The sequence below is a fragment of the Lithohypha guttulata genome (assembly GCF_036872675.1).
Source record: "Lithohypha guttulata strain CCFEE 5908 chromosome Unknown scaffold_5, whole genome shotgun sequence".
NCBI classification, from domain to species: Eukaryota; Fungi; Ascomycota; class Eurotiomycetes; order Chaetothyriales; family Trichomeriaceae; genus Lithohypha; species Lithohypha guttulata.
Window position 1 is genome coordinate 2523249 of NW_027042754.1, and position 17331 is coordinate 2540579.

At 49.3% G+C, this 17331-nt stretch overlaps 9 protein-coding genes across 9 annotated transcripts; 4 read left to right on the top strand and 5 right to left on the bottom strand.

Annotated features, from left to right (window-relative positions):
* Positions 1–14: 14 nt before the first annotated feature.
* Positions 15–1007, top strand: LTR64_007412 (uncharacterized protein; the record flags this gene model as incomplete). Its single annotated transcript, XM_064901732.1, has 1 exon — positions 15–1007. One exon carries the CDS (start codon positions 15–17, stop codon positions 1005–1007), a length of 993 nt encoding a protein of 330 aa, XP_064752808.1.
* Positions 1008–1095: 88 nt separating this feature from the next.
* LTR64_007413 (uncharacterized protein) lies at positions 1096–1875 on the bottom strand (the record flags this gene model as incomplete). The annotated part of the gene is made up of 1 exon (XM_064901733.1): positions 1096–1875. One exon carries the CDS (start codon positions 1873–1875, stop codon positions 1096–1098), a length of 780 nt encoding a protein of 259 aa, XP_064752809.1.
* A 1583-nt stretch (positions 1876–3458) lies between these two features.
* LTR64_007414 (uncharacterized protein) lies at positions 3459–4469 on the top strand (the record flags this gene model as incomplete). The annotated part of the gene is made up of 2 exons (XM_064901734.1): positions 3459–4048; positions 4136–4469. 2 exons carry the CDS (start codon positions 3459–3461, stop codon positions 4467–4469), a joined length of 924 nt encoding a protein of 307 aa, XP_064752810.1.
* Positions 4470–4808: 339 nt separating this feature from the next.
* Positions 4809–5194, bottom strand: LTR64_007415 (uncharacterized protein; the record flags this gene model as incomplete). The annotated part of the gene is made up of 3 exons (XM_064901735.1): positions 4809–4956; positions 5053–5135; positions 5189–5194. The coding sequence occupies 3 exons, from the start codon at positions 5192–5194 to the stop codon at positions 4809–4811; spliced, it is 237 nt and encodes a 78-aa protein (XP_064752811.1).
* A 1378-nt stretch (positions 5195–6572) lies between these two features.
* Positions 6573–7916, top strand: PYK1 (Pyruvate kinase; the record flags this gene model as incomplete). Its single annotated transcript, XM_064901736.1, has 2 exons — positions 6573–6706; positions 6752–7916. 2 exons carry the CDS (start codon positions 6573–6575, stop codon positions 7914–7916), a joined length of 1299 nt encoding a protein of 432 aa, XP_064752812.1.
* Positions 7917–8630: 714 nt separating this feature from the next.
* On the top strand, positions 8631–11624 carry rga8 (Rho-GTPase-activating protein 8; the record flags this gene model as incomplete). Its single annotated transcript, XM_064901737.1, has 3 exons — positions 8631–8903; positions 8956–10414; positions 10462–11624. The coding sequence occupies 3 exons, from the start codon at positions 8631–8633 to the stop codon at positions 11622–11624; spliced, it is 2895 nt and encodes a 964-aa protein (XP_064752813.1).
* Positions 11625–12132: 508 nt separating this feature from the next.
* On the bottom strand, positions 12133–13523 carry LYS12 (homoisocitrate dehydrogenase; the record flags this gene model as incomplete). The annotated part of the gene is made up of 4 exons (XM_064901738.1): positions 12133–13000; positions 13132–13301; positions 13405–13445; positions 13499–13523. The coding sequence occupies 4 exons, from the start codon at positions 13521–13523 to the stop codon at positions 12133–12135; spliced, it is 1104 nt and encodes a 367-aa protein (XP_064752814.1).
* Positions 13524–13847: 324 nt separating this feature from the next.
* On the bottom strand, positions 13848–15608 carry LTR64_007419 (uncharacterized protein; the record flags this gene model as incomplete). Its single annotated transcript, XM_064901739.1, has 1 exon — positions 13848–15608. One exon carries the CDS (start codon positions 15606–15608, stop codon positions 13848–13850), a length of 1761 nt encoding a protein of 586 aa, XP_064752815.1.
* Positions 15609–16480: 872 nt separating this feature from the next.
* On the bottom strand, positions 16481–16856 carry LTR64_007420 (uncharacterized protein; the record flags this gene model as incomplete). Its single annotated transcript, XM_064901740.1, has 2 exons — positions 16481–16618; positions 16719–16856. 2 exons carry the CDS (start codon positions 16854–16856, stop codon positions 16481–16483), a joined length of 276 nt encoding a protein of 91 aa, XP_064752816.1.
* Between the last annotated feature and the right edge of the window lie 475 nt (positions 16857–17331).

Here is a 17331-nt window from a genome sequence, read left to right on the forward strand (position 1 = left end):
GGTCGTCCGTCAAGATGGATTGGTTCTGGGGGAAGAAAAAACAAGATGATCCCACCAAGTCGTTGAACAATGATCTTAAGCAATTCCTCGATTCTCAAACACCCAAGCCATATGTGCCTGCTCAATCTGAGGCAACGAGAATCGACGAGCTCAAAGCTCGGCAGACTGAAGAATCGCCTCCAGTAGAACGCCCGCTGCCAAAGGAGTCCTTGTACCAGGATGGTAGATATAAAGACCTATGGAAGACATATGTTCCCCAAAGCGAGATCGAAGAGGCTACCAGCAATCCTGCCCAGCGTGTGATGGATGCGAAGAAAGAGCGCAAGGTCTCGTTGTCACAGGCTGCTCTGGAAAACTGTGCATTTGAGGAAGAGCTGAAAAGGCATTGCTTCACAGAAGGTGATGCATGGAACAAGGTTCGCGCGAGGGTGACCCTCTGCAATAAAGAGACTAAAGCTTTCAATCGATGTTTTCAACTACAAGCCAAATTTCTTCAAGCTCTTGGATACCGCGGAAGTGCAAGCAGTGACGCTGAGGTGGACGAGAAGATTCAGATGCACGCTGATAAGCTGTACCATAGGATGATGGACTATGAGGCTTCTGTAGACGAGGCAAAAGCGACTGGACAACCAATTCCTCCTTTGACCTCCGTCTTCAATCCAAACAGACCAGCTCCGACAATGGAACAACTCAACCTTCCTCCGAACCTTGCCCAGGGACTGGGCACACGACTTCAAGAGATGCCACCCCATGAACGAGAGCTGGCTGCTAGAGCCGTTCTTGAAGAAACCAAAGTGTCTCACCAGTACGCTGATGACTTTTTCGCTTACACAACCACGCTCAACGAGGGTCGGAAGGAACGACAGAAGAAGCTGGTCGATGCTTTTGGTGAAACCCTGGGTAAATTCTTCATCCCCGATGCTCCAGAGGAACACGAGATACAGACGTTTGACGCAAAACAACTCGAACGAGACTTCTGGCGTGATGATCCCCGTCCGGACAAATGATCGTATACCAGACATTTTGCAAAGTCTCCTGTTCATATATGCATTCGACGGAGGTTCGCTTCATGGTCGATGATCTTCAGCGCTCCTCCTACTCGACTTTGCGATACATTACATCCGTCCGTGCGGTATATTTGGTGCCTTTCTCAACTTCCTCCCCACTATGGTAAAGACCTCGATGCTGGAAAACCAGGACTGCGCCTCTAGCTGGAATCACGTCATAATGGTTGTTCTTGAACCCGAAGAATCGTGTTGCACCTCCGCGAAGAGGTTGAGTGGACTGATGAACACCTTCGGTAATCCGATCTTCCTGGCCATTCAAGTAGAGATGGACAGTCAAAAAGGAAATTTCTTTGCCATCTGGTGTGACATAGCTACCGTCCTGATGCTTGCGGAAATACATACCTGATGTGTATCTAAGAAAGCGTAACCTCTCATTCAATCGTTCGAGAATCCAGGTCTCATTACGTTTAGCTGGTCCGAGACCGGTTATTCCAGGACAATTCTCAAGATGACATACATTTCCGGGAAGATGAGGCTTCAGGCGTGCAAGAAGCTGTTCAACAACCTCCGAGTTATCCCATATAATACGCCCGCAGGATCGAATATCGGTCATCAGTCTCTGTCGTCCATTACCGATATTGACCATGGCTTCCTCCCATTGGTTGCTTTGAGACTCTTCGGCTGCTTCGAGAAGTCTCTTACACTCCTCGGCTGAAAAGAGGTCGTGGATCAATACAGCAAATTTGTCTCGATATTCTGGAAGTCCTGCTTTCTCGAAATCGATCCGTTCAGCTCGGCAGGTAGATGGTGGTGCAGCTGAGAGCGTGTGCAACAATGCCTTTGGTGCAACCATTGTGGTGCCTGCCATGATGCTTATGGTGGAAGTCGTTAGTGGATGAACTGATAATAAAGGCCTGCAGAAGCAAGGTATTGGTAGTAGTGTTAGAAGGGACCTTGAGAGTGCCATATGTACCAAGCTGCGGACTCACACCGACTCGAGGTCACAATGGTGGCTGCCTGTTCTGTTCAGGGTACGCCCTTGTCTGGGCAAGTATATTATGTAGGCTTGAAATTCGTGGCGCCCGCGTCGCGTAGGAAGGTGGAAAGGGTGTTGCTTTATGTTTCAGAGGCATGACTACACGCTCTCGTAAGAATGTGCCTGTGTACGATGCTCTGTAAGCAGGATACTATCGAGGTCGGTATAACACTGACGGCGCCATTTACATTAGGCCATGCTGCGAAGCTCGAGCCAGGTGCCGCTCGCTCGTCTCAGAAAGACTACAGTACGGGGGCCATGGTCCTGCTCAATAACGTGCTCAGATGTCCTCGATCAGCATAACCACCGTGCTTAAGTGCTCAGCAGGAAACACGATAGTCAAATACACTATTCGTGCGCTTGCAGCTAAGCATGCTGCTTTCAGCATCATTCGGGGTGTCCTGTGTACAAGGCACACAAGCTTACTTGGGCAGGTCCTCCGTCAGTGGCAAAACACAAGATGGAGTGCGCTCGTGCATCGGTGGTCGGCGCTGTTACTGGAGAGTGTATACCATCTGCACGACTATCGCATTATTGAAGAGCACATTAACATCTTATCCTTTGCAAACAAGTTGACCCTGAAACAAACAGATTGAGTTTGGATTGTGAAACATATAATGCTGCGATTTCTCTCGCAGCAGAACCCATCGTCCTCCGACGACGCTACCCAGCCGTCAACTCAACTTTGCCACTCCCTGATGTCAAGCGAGATCATGGACGCCAGCCTTGTCGATATCTCGACACTATCATCTCAGGCAAACGTACTCAGCTTACCGCCCGAATTAATACAGCACATATTGTCTTTTCTTGACGCAGAAGACCTTGTCTCCCTTCGCCGAGTCTGTCATGGCTTCAGGACTCACGCTGAGCTTGAGCAACTGTGGCTAAATCTGATCCGTTTTAACGTTCCAGAGCAAGATGTTCCTACAATACCTAGTCCAGCACCTACATATCGAGAGCTATTCTTGAGTCATTTCCCTCGTTGGCACCTGCCACGCAACAAGATCTGGTTCAGTGACGACGCCTACAGCGGCAAGCTCATCCTCGTTAAATTCGACCCTCGTCGAGGCAGCATAGAAGGTTATCGACTTACGGCTGAGAAGTTGCCCGCAATCTCATATCCGTGGTCGTACAAACCGAGTGTCAGGATACATCAGGTCGAGCCGCGTGTCTATGCGTCAACCGAAGATCCTGTCCTGAGCATACCACTTTCCTTGCCGTGCAACGCCGTATCTAACAGTTGGAGATGGATGTCAACCAACAACGAGTCCTCGACTCGTTTTCCGGAACTGCTAATGCGAGTTGGTCGTCCAGAACAACGCATCAACGGCTCGCTTATGCTTTCTAAGAATCTCCCAGACGAAAGTGCAAATGCTCCAAGCGTAGGAGTATGGCCACCACGGACGATACCCAATATGCCACGAACTCGTTCTTCCACCTCGTCCGGAGACAAGTTTGCCTCCAAGGGTCACAGACCACAGACCATTGAAGAAATTAGCAACACCACGTTCCGACTGCGTACTTGGAGTCACTTCACACAGGGTATACTTAGTCTGGGTGTCCGACCTGGCGAGGAAATAAGTACTTGGTCAACACTAGATCCGGCTCTTTACACCCCAACACCTTCGAAGCCATACCAGGGCATCTTCGTCGGTGATTATGCAAGTCATGGCTGTGAATTCTTGTTAGTCATGCAAACCGCCGAAGCACCTCCAACTCGTGACGGAATGAGCGATGCAGAAAGCGACGATGATGGAGTTGATGATGGCACAGGTACACGGCATAGAAACTACATTACTGCGCTGCTGGCTGCATTGCGAGAACAACACTTTATTGACGATGCGGATTTCGCTAGCATGAATAATATTACCGTGCAAGGCCAATCTACAAATGCTCATCACCCTGGTGGAAGTGAAGTCACACCAAACGTACCAGATCCAGACGGCAGCATACACCAGGGCGCGATTGAGGCGATCAAATTGACAGGCGATGTAAATGTACCAAGGTGAGTGCGTCCTGAAGCACTACTGGCTTCCACTCCTAAAGCACTGTCCATCCTGATTGAAACGGTTTCAGCTAACCAATATCACAGAGGCGAGCATACGTTCATAGCAGACGATATCGGAGCTGGTGGGCTCATCAGAATCGCCGGTGAACATCCCTTCAAAGGTGCAAGAGTAGTTAGGTCAAGGGGCCACGTTGCCCACAGGTTTTTCAGAGAGGGCAAGTTGAATCATTATCACGAGATTGCGACAGGGGCTAACGTGGAGATAGACAAATTCATACCTAGCCAGCTCTTTTTGATTAGTCCCGATCTGCTGGCTCAATATTGGTTACCGTACGGGCATATCTCGTTCTACAAGAGGATTGATGTAGACTCGTTACTGGCTGGTGCTGCTAGAGAGAGACGAAGCAGTGAGTGTTAGGAGGAGAGGTGTCTTTTGTTAAACCTATGCGTATCATACAACTCAGATCCTATACACTTCGCAAGATCCAATATCATGACGAGTCGTTCGAGGACAGTGCAGAGACTGCTAAGCGACCGACACCTCGTCCGTTGAGCTCTAGCGAGACATTTCAAGTAAACGTTCGCTGGGAGGTTGTGTAGAAAGAACTTCAACAGCCAATAGATGATCTGATGCCGAATAGGGTCCTCTCCAGTACAACTCACTTGCCAAAAATACACAAGCTCTTCTGCCATAGATAGACGTGCAACTCAAGGCATCTTTCGTGCCGTTCGAATCTCAGATCGTACCAGTATAGTATCATCTCTTTCGCTCGAAAAAGCCGCTGCTCCCCATGACTGCTATCGATTGATCCATGACCCATTCGCCAACACCCAAGTATCGATCCACCCATGTCTGGGCCTCCTTGTTGTTCTCGCCGAAGGTGCTGGACTTCAGACTGGTAGGCCTGTCGTGTCAGTCAGTTCAGAAGCGCATGGCAAAAGCAGATGGCCATTGTATCGCGGCAGCGGCAGTAGAAAGAGGACGAGATAGTATGACATACGTGAGACCAGTACTCCTTCTCACCCCAGCAAGGAAGGCAGATATCAGAACGGCATCGAAAGCGTAGTGGGTAAGTCGTCCTAGCTGTATTCGCACGAGTAAGGGTTATAGAACACGAATGTAATGGATGGACATACCACCATTTTAACTCGTCTATATCAAATAACAAGTACCCAGAAATGAGCATGCGCTGCTTAAATGACATTCACCAGCTCGTATGCCACGAAGTTGTCCCAGGTGCATGTGAACCTGGAGGCGGCATGTTTCTGGCGCAGCGGCCAATGAGCCGTAAGTCGTGGTTGCAGCCTCAGGGTATTGAAAGATGCCTGGAGATTAGCTTCCGTTCGCCTAAAACTACCTTTTGTCGGCTAGAGCTTATCTTAGCGTCCGGCCCAATATATTGAGAAACCGCGAATTGCTCTGATGCCCCTCCTTTGGAAACTAGTGGTATAGTAACGCGATTGTGAAGATCATGGAGTGCAAGCAACGTAAGCATTGGTGAAGACATTGCATGTAGCCGGAAGGACTATAGCAGATATGAGGTAGCTCTACAGTGACCTACGATAGAAAAGTCCACTGCGATCAATCAGTACGAGTAGCTGCAGCAGGCGCGTGAGAGCTCTCAGCAGATAGAAGGTTCAACTGCAATGGATGGTGAAGGAAGGAGATCTCGACAAAAGTTCACACCGATTGGCCTTGCAAACCTTCTTTCGTCACAAACAAGCCACAGCTCCTGCCTTCTACGGTGCTAGGGCGGGAAGACTCCACGTAGTTGCTATCAACACTATCAGCCTCTCAACGCTTGCTTTTTTGCACACGGCCTCCCCACTCATGTGCTATTAATCACCAACGTGCTACGTACTATCCTCTTGATTGTTGTGTGACATTACCCAAGGTATTCATTCCCAGAAAACCGTTGTCTTGCGAAGTGTTACTAACCAGCTGCGCCTCAGCTAGTATCCCAAGCCCGTTGCTGACCGCCCCTCGCTTCCTACTTAAGGACTATTGTTACAACACCAGTAGAAAGAAAGACAATCTCTCACCATGGGCGACGCTCTCGACCACCTCAACAATCGAACCAAGATGGAATGGCATTCCAGCCTGAACATTGACTATTCTCCTGCCAGGAACTATCGCAGGACCAGCATCATCTGCACCATAGGTCAGACTGGCCAGTCTACCTCTCCATTACACGTCTGACAACATGTAGGTCCTAAGACCAACAGTGCCGAAAAGATTACCATGCTGAGAAAAGGTGGGAGGCATACGCGAACAGCTGGAGACGCAGGACTGACATACAGTAGCCGGCCTTAACGTTGTACGGATGAACTTTTCTCATGGCTCTTACGAGGTCAGTACAAGGTTTGAGCACGTATTGACGGCGATACTGATGTTGGTAGTACCACCAATCCGTCATCGACAATGCTCGCGCGTCAGCCAAAGAGTACCCTGGTCGGCCAGTTGCCATTGCCCTCGATACGGTAAGCTGAGAGGACCCCAGAGCTAGCATGAGTCTGTCTAATGGCAGGTCAGAAAGGACCAGAAATCAGAACAGGAAACACACCAGACGATATCGATATCCCCATTAAGGCCGGCCTCGAGCTGGATATGACCACCGACGACAAATACAAAACTGCCAGCGATGACAAACATCTGTAAGCATTCTGCCCTTGGAGCCACGCAGTCATTGACAAGACTAGATACGTCGACTACAAGAACATCACAAAGGTCATCGGTGTTGGCAAGCTGATCTACGTTGACGATGGCATCCAGTCCTTCGAAGTTCTCGAAGTCAAGGACGAACAAACACTGCGCATTCGAGCATTAAACAATGGCCAGATCGCATCAAGAAAGGGTGTAAACCTTCCGGGAACCGATGTTGATTTGCCTGCCCTATCTGAGAAAGACCAAGCCGATCTCAAGTTTGGTGTTAAGAACAACGTCGACATGATCTTTGCTTCCTTCATCCGACGAGGAGATGACATTAAGCACATCCGGAAGGTGTTGGGAGAGGAGGGGAAGGACATTCAAATCATTGCCAAAATCGAGAACCAGCAAGGTATGAACAACTTTGACGAGATCTTGAGGGAAACCGATGGTGTCATGGTTGCTCGAGGTGACTTGGGCATCGAAATCCCTGCTGCCAAAGTCTTCATTGCACAGAAGATGATGATTGCCAAATGCAACATGGCCGGAAAGCCCGTCATTTGTGCCACACAGATGCTGGAATCTATGACCAACAACCCCCGACCTACTCGTGCTGAAGTTTCAGATGTTGCCAATGCTGTGCTTGATGGTGCTGACTGCGTCATGTTGTCCGGCGAGACAGCCAAGGGCAGCTATCCTAAAGAGGCTGTCACTATGATGCACGAGACTTGCTTGTTGGCTGAAGTTGCCATCCCTTATGCTAACGTGTTTGACGAGCTACGTAGCAGCCTTCAGCGACCGATCTCAACTTCGGAGTCTATCGCTATTTCAGCTGTTGGAGCAAGCATGGAACTCAATGCTGGTGCCATTATCACGCTGACGACTAGTGGAGGTACAGCACGACTCCTGTCCAAGTACCGACCAGTTTGCCCAATTATCATGATCACGAGAAACGCACGTGCATCAAGATATGCCCATCTCTATCGGGGTGTGTATCCATTCCATTTCCCAGAACCAAAACCAGACTTTCGAGGTGTGGACTGGCAGCAAGACGTCGACAAGCGACTGAAATGGGGTATTGCAGAAGCCATCAAGCTGGGAGTCGTGAACAAGGGAGATTCGATTGTGTGTGTGCAGGGCTGGAGGGGTGGTATGGGTCATACAAATACCATCCGTGTTGTGCCCGCAGAAGAGGATCTGGGTCTAAAGGACGCGTGACTAGCCGACCAAGGAACAGAACCGGAGACTCAAAAAGAACCTCCACAATCGCCGCACCGCCGCAAGCAGAAAGCAGATTTCTTCGATACATTCCCGGCTAGGATGAGGAAGACCACGTTGTAAAGAGTACATGGTCCGACGTTGATGAAGCACGAGACGACTTTGAGTGAAAGTGTTATTGTAAGTGACTACATATCCATACCCTGATTGCTCAGCCTCAAAAGGCTAGTAGAAAACACGTGTATCAAACCATACATATTTGGACTCGAATTAGTGTAAACTCGCCGTATCCACTTGAACGGTCCTGCTCCGGGAGCCTATGAAGTAAGAGCTTGAACGCCTATAGCGTGCCGAGGGAAGCTTAGTCTGCGAGGGCGCAATTGGAGAGTCAATCACCAGCTGAAACAGATGTCCCTGTTGAGACAGCCCCCAGCGGCGTGAAACTGAGATTAAGCTGTGTAAATAACGTCCCTCAATCCTACCACGATTCCAACAACACTACGACATATTATAGCGCTGAGCGTGTTCGTTGTTCCGTGACCCGTACATTCTTTTGCGACAAACGTCGAGCCATATCTATCCTTCCCAACGACCAACTTGCGAGTATTGTCACAACCTGCCAACAAGATCACGCAGCCACCACTACACGCTCTACGATTACTTCACTCGGAGTCTATTCCACAACGTTGCTTGTCTTTGAGCTGAGCCGCCTGTATGGCAACGGCAGAGAAGCCTGCGGTTCAGCCGCCAGCGAAGAAAGGACCAGGTTTCGTTGACTCATTCTGGTCGAGCGACTATGCTGGTGGTTTGGGGGTGCTTTTCACAAAGCTACAGCAGGGTGTGATAGAAAACCAGCAAGTGCTTACAATTGCCAGCATGCGCGTTGAGGCAGAAGAAATGTATGCTGAGCGCTTGGGCGATATTGCGCCAACGATTGATCGGATGAATGGAGGCTTTGGCAGAGACGACGGTGCTAGTGTGCGGAAGGTACAATTCGACGAGGCCCTGATATTTGTGAACTTGTACTAATCCATCGCAGGCTTATGAAGGTGTTCGCGGCGAGATGGTCGAAGCTACCAAGAACCACCAGAAGATCGCATCCAACATCCGCGAGCTTGTGGTTAATCCTTTCTCCCGATGGTGCGATGCTCATGCGCAACGTATACAAAACTCTCAAGACGACTTACAAGGCAAGATCAAAGCACATGATAGACAGGCCGAGGCGGTCAAGAAATTGCGCGCAGCGTACTTCAACAAGTGCCGCCTAGTCGAAGATCAGGAAGAGGAGAACAAATTTGCTTTTCAGGATCCGCAGACGGAGAAGGGTAAAGAGAAGGCAGCAGATAGCCCAAGGCCTTCGATTAGCCCTCCACCGACCATCATTGTAAATGAGGCCACTAGTGAGCTGCCTGTTGAGATCGGCGACGTGACCTATCCGCCAGAAGAGTTGAAGAAGCTCCTAGCTCGTATGCTGGAGATAATTCCATTGGGTCCAACCAAAGTGCCTATTCTGGGTGTTTATGAGAATACAAGTTCTGGAAGCGAGATTACGAAATACATACAACAGCATATGGGTGCGTCGAACATCGAGTATGCTGAAAAGATTGGCCAAGATCTAGTTGATCGCGGTTTTCTACGTTTGATTGGAAATGTTGGTCAAGAATTCTCGAATAGCACTAAGCGGAAATACCAGTGGCGACCAAGGGCTTTTGAAGTTAGCGGAGTACCAGATAGAAAGAAAGGACTCGGCAGAGCTAGCACAGTAAGCAGCTTGGATGGCAACACGGCAGACTCACCTGTTGCTGGGATTACTGAAACACTGAACGCTTGGAATCCGCTGAATAATCCTTACCCAAACGAAACACCACCTGAAAGACTGCGACGAGAAGCACGAGAATCAGACGAGAGATATAAAGCAGGAATAGTCAAACTCGACCTCTTGAGATGTGAGCTGGAGGAGACCATGATGACGCATTTGAAATTTCTAGAACGATGCGAAACAGACCGGCTAAAGGCCATCCGGTCTGTTATATTGGACTTCTCTGGCGCTATCAGCAACAGTATACCTTCGTTTCAGAGCCAGGTCGACCATATGATGCTATACCAGGAGACCATAAACCCTCTAGGTGATCTTCGATATCTGCTCGAAAATTACAAGACTGGACCTTTTATTCCAAAGGTTACACCATACGAGAACTATTATGGTAGTGTTGACGACCAGGTGTTTGGTGTTGATCTCGAGGCACGAGCAAGAGCAGACAAGAAAAGAGTGCCTGTGATAGTGACTGCTATCCTAACTTACCTCGACAACCGCTATCCTGATCTTGATGGAGATGAGGCTAGGAGAAGTATATGGTTGGTTGACGTGCCTCTGGCGGCTACACACCATTTGAGAAATGCTATCAATCAAGGCGGAGCAGTATCGAAGGAACTCCTCGAACGATATGAAATTCCCATTGTAGCAAGTGTTCTGAAGTTGTACTTGCTTGAATTGCCTGGTAAGTGCACTGCTGCAGCATACTGGTTTCTGACTAACAGTTCACAGATTCACTTGTTTCGTCTCAAGTCTACGAAATTATCAAAACAATCTATGACACAACATCAGATGCCACACCAAATCCGATCTCCTCAGAGTCAGTCGACTCAGCACCACGAATCAAAGTGCTTCAATCCACTCTCGGTCAGCTTCGTTTGAACAATATTGCAACTCTTGATGCCATGACAACTCACTTTACTCGACTCATTGACCTCACTTCCGCCGATGATGATTATTCGATCGCTCTTGCTCAAACTCTTGCACCCTGCGTATTGCGACCTCGAATAGTCAATGCCTTAACCATGGAAGAACGACATCCGTACCGCTTAGTTCGTGATCTTTTCGACCACAAGGAAGCCATCTTTGGTGAATTGAAGAGGCAAGCAAGTAGCGCTGCAGCAGGACCCAGGTCAGAGGTACGGCAGCGAGCTGTTTCTGCCGCAGACGAGGGCTCAAGAAGAGCAGCTATGGAAGCCAGAGCCAGAGCTATCAACGAAGAGAGGCAGCGCGCAAAATCGCCAGGTCCCGGCAGCAGACATAGACGCGATAAATCCACCGATGGGAGCATAAGTACGGGCAGGTTTCCGGTCGTAGCATCACCGAGACCAGATGGCGGACGTATATTCAGCAATAAACGAACCAGTCTGGAGGTACCAGGATCTGCATCGAGCTCTCCAGTACAAACACGACACCAACCCAACGACTCAGGGTCTAGTAATAGCAACGGTAGCACAACCCTAACTCCACCACGGACCGAATCAACGAGCTTCAACGCTCTCACAACAGCTTCACCACCCGATACAATCACAAACTCATCAAACGGTACACACGAATCGCAGCCACGTTCCCAAGCTCGTCCCATATCTATCTACGATGATCCAGTCGAAGCTATCGCCGACGGCGCAATGCCCGGCGCCTTTGGATCCGAACCACATATCCTACCACCACAAGATGACGATGCACCTGCGCAAACTATCGAAAACAGATCCAGCACTGGCAGCTTGAAACGTGTCACAGGGACAACTGGTAGCGGGAGACGTGGAGCACCTTCTGGACGATATGGCAGCTTAAAGAGTCGGAGCAATTTGAACCTGACAGGAGCACAGGACGAACCTCAAGGTCCGCCTGGAGTGCAACTACAGGACCGTGCTATGGACGATGATTTCTCGTAGAATGAGTTCTTTAGGATGGGGGAGAGGGGGAATAGTGAACAACTAGGCTGGTATTGCATTGGTTTGGAGTAAAAGAGGCAGATATTCGTGGTGATATTTCTTGGTCGTTTAGAGGGTGAAGGAGCGTGTGCACGGGCACTTTAAGCAGCAAGCAAATGCCCAGACCCCTTCGTGACGATATGTCGCTTTCGTCGACTTTTCTAATAACTCGAATTTAGTTTGGGTCTATTCTTATCTAAGTCCTTTTTGTATGTTGACACATGATATTTGCGATGAAGCTGTACGATCTCCTTCGACGGTTCAACTCTGGTTCCAGTCATTGCTCAATAAACACTTTGCGTTTGTCCAGATTTGCGAACAATGTCTACTGACCTTCCTTGTGAGGAAAAATCCCTATCCCTTTGCTTTTATAGCCACTGCTCGGACGAAGCTGATTGAGGTGCTCTGAACATCCACACATCCTAGTCCAAATTGCTGTACATATCAACCCTCAAGGTGATCGTACTGCTCAGAACCTCTTGATAATATCATTCGTAACCTCCTCTGTCGTCGCCTGTCCTCCCAAATCCGGTGTGACAAGCTTCCCCTCTATCAGATTCGCATCAACGGCCTTGTAAATAGCCTCCGCAGCCTCAGGTAAATCCATAAATTCCAGCATAACACCTACACTCCTGATCGTCGCAATAGGATTCGCAATCCCTCTCCCCTCAATATCCGGCGCACTCCCGTGGCACGGCTCACCAATAATGATTCCCTCACCAACGTTCGCACTAGGCACAAGACCCAGACTTCCCACCAGCGCCGCACTCCCATCACTGAGTAAATCTCCGTACAAGTTTGGCGCCACAATGACATCGTAATACTCCGGCTGCAAGAACAGCTTGTAAACCATACTATCAACAATCTGCTCCTCGACCTTGAGCGACGAAAACTGCGGCTGACCCAGCGCCTCTCGCGCCGTGCTTCGGAACAGCCCATCCGTCTGCGAGAGCACATTACTCTTATGCGTGATCGTTACCATCGGGCTCTTGGTATGCGACACTTCGCTTCCCGACGCGATGCGCATTTTATGTCTGCGCAGGGCGATTTGACCTGCAATGTCTGCGATGCGCCAGGAGGCTTTGCTGCTGATGCGCTTGATTGCTTCGGCGATTTGGCCGCCGTCGCCGGAGGGGTCTGGGTAGGTTCTTTCCTCTTTTACGTAGAGGTCTTCGGTGTTTTCGCGGACGATGACGAGGTCGATAGGAGTCTTTGTTGGGGAGGGGAAGGCTGGCGAGAGGACGGTTTTACAGGGGCGAACGTTGGCGTAGAGGCCGAGCCTTTTGCGCATGGCGACGATGGGGGAGGAGTAGTTTGCTACTTTTGTGGTTGGGGAGCTGTGGGAAGAGAGTGGTATTAGTATGTTAAGGTGTGTAGACAGGTAGGAATGGTGCAGCAGCTTTTATAGTGAAGATCTGGCTTGCACTCGTTGTTCTCTTTGCTGGGATCATTCCACGTTTGTACATACCTAACAGCTCCAAATAATGCACCGTCACATTCTTTCTGCAGTATCTCAACCGTCTTGTCTGGTAGAGCAGCTCCTGTACGTTTGAAGCAATCGTATCCGGCGTCGAGGTCGACGAATGAGAAGTTCAAACCCAGAGATGAAGGTAACGATTCGAGGATCTTCTTTCCGGCCTGAACGTAGCGAGAAAGTTCTGGTCAGTGTTCTGGTTGTCTAGAGCTCACGACCTATGCACAGCACTGCTCGTGAGAGCTCATGAAATTTATGAGGACTTACAGGTATGACCTCGCGACCAATACCGTCTCCAGGTATGAGGCCTACATGTTTTGTGTTAAGAGTTGGTCAAGCAGATATTGAGGGACTAGCTGACCTATCCTCAACGATCGAGCTGTCATGATGAGTTGTTCTAGAGCTCTAACTTCGAATTGAGGTGCCGGGAGCACTGCACGAATATCGGCTCGAAAAAAGGTATGCCGATTTCTGATCGACGCGGGAAGCAAGCACGCGTTCTTTAAGCGGAGTCCTCCTCCGAGTTCTTGCTTCTGCAACTCTGCTGAATTTATTGAAACTACTTCCTGTAATGTCTGAAAATTTCTATCTCGATACTTTGCTTAACAACACTAAAATGTCGAATATAGCCAATGCGATTCCAGCCATAAGTAAGGTGTCCTCCAGATGCCTTTTCGCGGACTGCTATTCTGATTGAGGATGTATCGTCCCTAATAAGATCCTCCCTCCTCAAGCGTGTGCTGAGTACCGTCTTTAGATTGAGTTGGTGCTGATGCATGGGCTGCTTGCGGGGCACCTATGCCAGTCTCAATGTCAAATCTCGCAGAATTGACCCTAGTCGGACATTGAGAATCGTGCTCAACTTCTCCTCTGTCTTCATTCGAGCTGACGAAGCAGCCTGTGTCATCCTTGAGTGATAATCCAAGGACGATGAGGGCGCCACAGATCGTGAAACACCCGATCGCCCACGCGCCAGGTGCTATCCATACGTTGAAATACTGTACTAACGCCCCAGATATGACTGCTCCACCAAGAATGAACGGGGCGGCACAAGTGTATACCGCTCCGGCATACTGTCCAAGTAGATGAGTCCTTTCGTGGCCGAGCATATCCTGTACGTCGTTAATCGGTAACGAAACCATGACCCCTAAGCACAGTCCAAACAGCGCTGCGAACACCAGACCACCTTGAAAGGATGTGACCTCAAACCAGCAGCTTCCAATGATAATGACCGCAGAGAAGCAGGCTATAGCGTGTATCAGACGTGCCCGAAACTTGTCGCAGAGCGTACTCCCGAATAGGCGGCCAGGAAGTTGACAGCCGTTCAGCGTAATGAGCAAGTACACACTTAGGTTTCTCCCACCTTTGCGGTGCATGTCAATACCCGTTCCTGTCTTCACATCCTCCGAAATTGAGATGTCTCTGTTGCGTCTCGCCCAGACCTCGATGAAGAACGGGATGGTCAGAATTCCAAGGTACACAAAACACATGCTGATCACATGAATCACGAATACCTTGGATCGGAACGCTCGCGTTGGCCACCATGTATGCAAATTGTTCACTCTTCCGATAGCATGGCGTTTGAAGTCTGGTGCTGGTACAGAAAAAATGGCAATGTAGATGCTCAATACCGCCCCGAGACCAGCCAAACAGCCGACACCAATGCGAAAGCCAAAGACCTGCACGAGACGATCAAACGTCAATGGCCATACAACACCACCAATGGCTGCACCTGAGTTGGTAATGCCCATGGCAAACCCTTTGTGTTTTGGATGCCACGTCTTGGCCATCTGTGGCGCTGCCATGAAGTAGATCGACTGGCCGATCCCCACTGGAATGCTAGCAAGGAGGATCGCCCAGTATTTCCCAGAGTCGTATTCGTTACCACCAGTGAATGCCAGGGCTACCATTCCTCCAGTCAAAAGAACGCCCGCCGCAGCGTTGAGTAAGTGATGATGGCCAGCATCAAGCAGCCGGCCCCAAGGAAGTGCTAATGCAAGTAGGCAAAATGGTGGAATGGCCCCAGCCAGAGCGATAGCAGTTTCGTTGACACCTGGAATCAGATATCGTACATAGAAGGCCAAGATCGTACCATATGTCATGATGAGACCCCAGCAAAGCATTTGTGAGAACAAACCAGCGACCAATGCCAGCACACCACGCCATCGGACAGACCTGATGTATCTAGACACATAGTTCTTGAACTCATCGGTCGTCTGGGCACTAACCGCTCGGTTTCCCCCCGAAGCCGTTGAGCTGGACCATCTGTCTTTCTCGTTCACAAGTCGTCTAATGTCTCGAAGAGTTGGGGCAACGCTAAAAGCAGGGGATACAGGTGTCACAGCTTCCTGCCCATTTTCACGATGTTCATCGCTTGAGACATCTTTGAGTTGATTGAGAGGCTGCTCCTTGTCCGTGTCCCGGATGATGTGCAGGAGTGGAGGCGCAGCTGCTTGGTATCTGCCGTACATTGTGTTAGAAGAAGAGCTATCCATGAACGTATTTCATGTGACTCGTACCATTCTAGCACCCCTCCGTGAGACGACAGTTATATATCTCATAGACGACACTATATGTATATGCTCATCTTGTCAAAACTGCGCTCCATCGAGATCGTTTCATTGTGACAGGGCCCATAAGAATTTCCTCAAGACCTGGCAGTGCCTTGTAACACGGTGGCTCTGGCTGTTGACAAGTTATGGTTTTGATCTGTGAATCGTCAGCCAGAATTGCGAGCACGTATTTGCCTTTTCGCTAACAAGTCTTGTGGTTGATGTGGACCCATATGTTCCTTGGTACTTGTGTCGTAATATGACTCTGCTCCAGTTAATTTACATGCGACCACTCCTGCTCAAACCCTGCTCGCCGTGGTTTCTAGAACGACTCCACAAGCATGACTGGATGGGCCGGTCAAGTTGCTGCCTCTAAAGTTAGCTTTGTCCCGACAAAGAAGTCTGCCTGAGGATGCTGAATCAACTGTAACCATTTAGTTGACTGACCGAAAAGCAGTCTTCAGAACAATCAAACGACCCCTTCCCTCTCGCTCTCAGATGGTCTAATAAGAAACTCTGAAGCAATAATGGTGTGCCCCCGTCTGTCCCAACGTCACGACATGTGATGCTCGTAAGCATTCGCACGAAGCAGCAACGAGGGCTCCTCCTAAATATCGGATTGGGGTTCACGCCCCCAAAACAAAGAAGTGATGGCATGAACGTGTTTATTAACCTAGTAGTGAATCGACTTCATTACCTCAAGCCTTGTCCTGCAAAGCATAAGCTAGATCTGCCAACAGTAGTAATCGCTAAAACAAAATTATATATAGACATCTTCTCTGCTCTTTTCATTACTTGCCACCCTTTGTGAAATTGTTCCACATATTCCCCAACACACCGCCATCCTTGGATTGATCTTGTATACTGGTCCTTCTCTCTTCTCCGGAAGTTCTCTTGTAGCCGTTCAAGCCTGAGTATTGACCGGATGACTGTGCACAGTGTTAGCGTTATCAGCTATATCCTATCCCTGCGCAGGGAACTTCACAAATGGAACTGTTACTACTGCAAGGGATAATGGGATGTGCTTACTCTTCTTCGTCCAGCATTGGCAGCAGAGAAGGGCTGGTCGTTTGTGTTGGCAGGAGCTGTTTGAGCTGGTTGCTGGTCTGCACTTGCAGAGGAAGCGCTACCCGTCTTAGGTTTGTAGTTGTATTGTTTGAGAAACATGATGTCTGCTAGTGTTCGTGGCTTTCGAGATGATCAAATGTGTTCTATCGGCTTGTTGGGGATGACTTCAGTAGTCTTGATTACACAATGTTCGACTCTGGAACGTATCTCTGTTTGAGAAGGTTGAAAAGAACGATGTGCAAATCGTCGATTATGAGAAGGCATGGCTTCTCTTTGTATCACTCAATATTCATGACGTAGAATTATATACAGCCCATTTCAGTCAACTTGTGCACGTACGAGGAGCACATGGCAAAAAGTTGACAGGGATGATCGCTTACCGTCCTGACGTTCATTGGTGAAATCGACCCAGAAGGCGATCGGGCCATCTGCTTTTGTAATATTAGGAGGGGGTGGTCGATGCTTTGACAGACGACTTTGCCTGTCGATCGGGAATACACTTTGAAGTACAATAGCCGAATGAATGACACGCACAGTGCATGGACACATTCTTGGGAAGCTCGCATCGAGACCG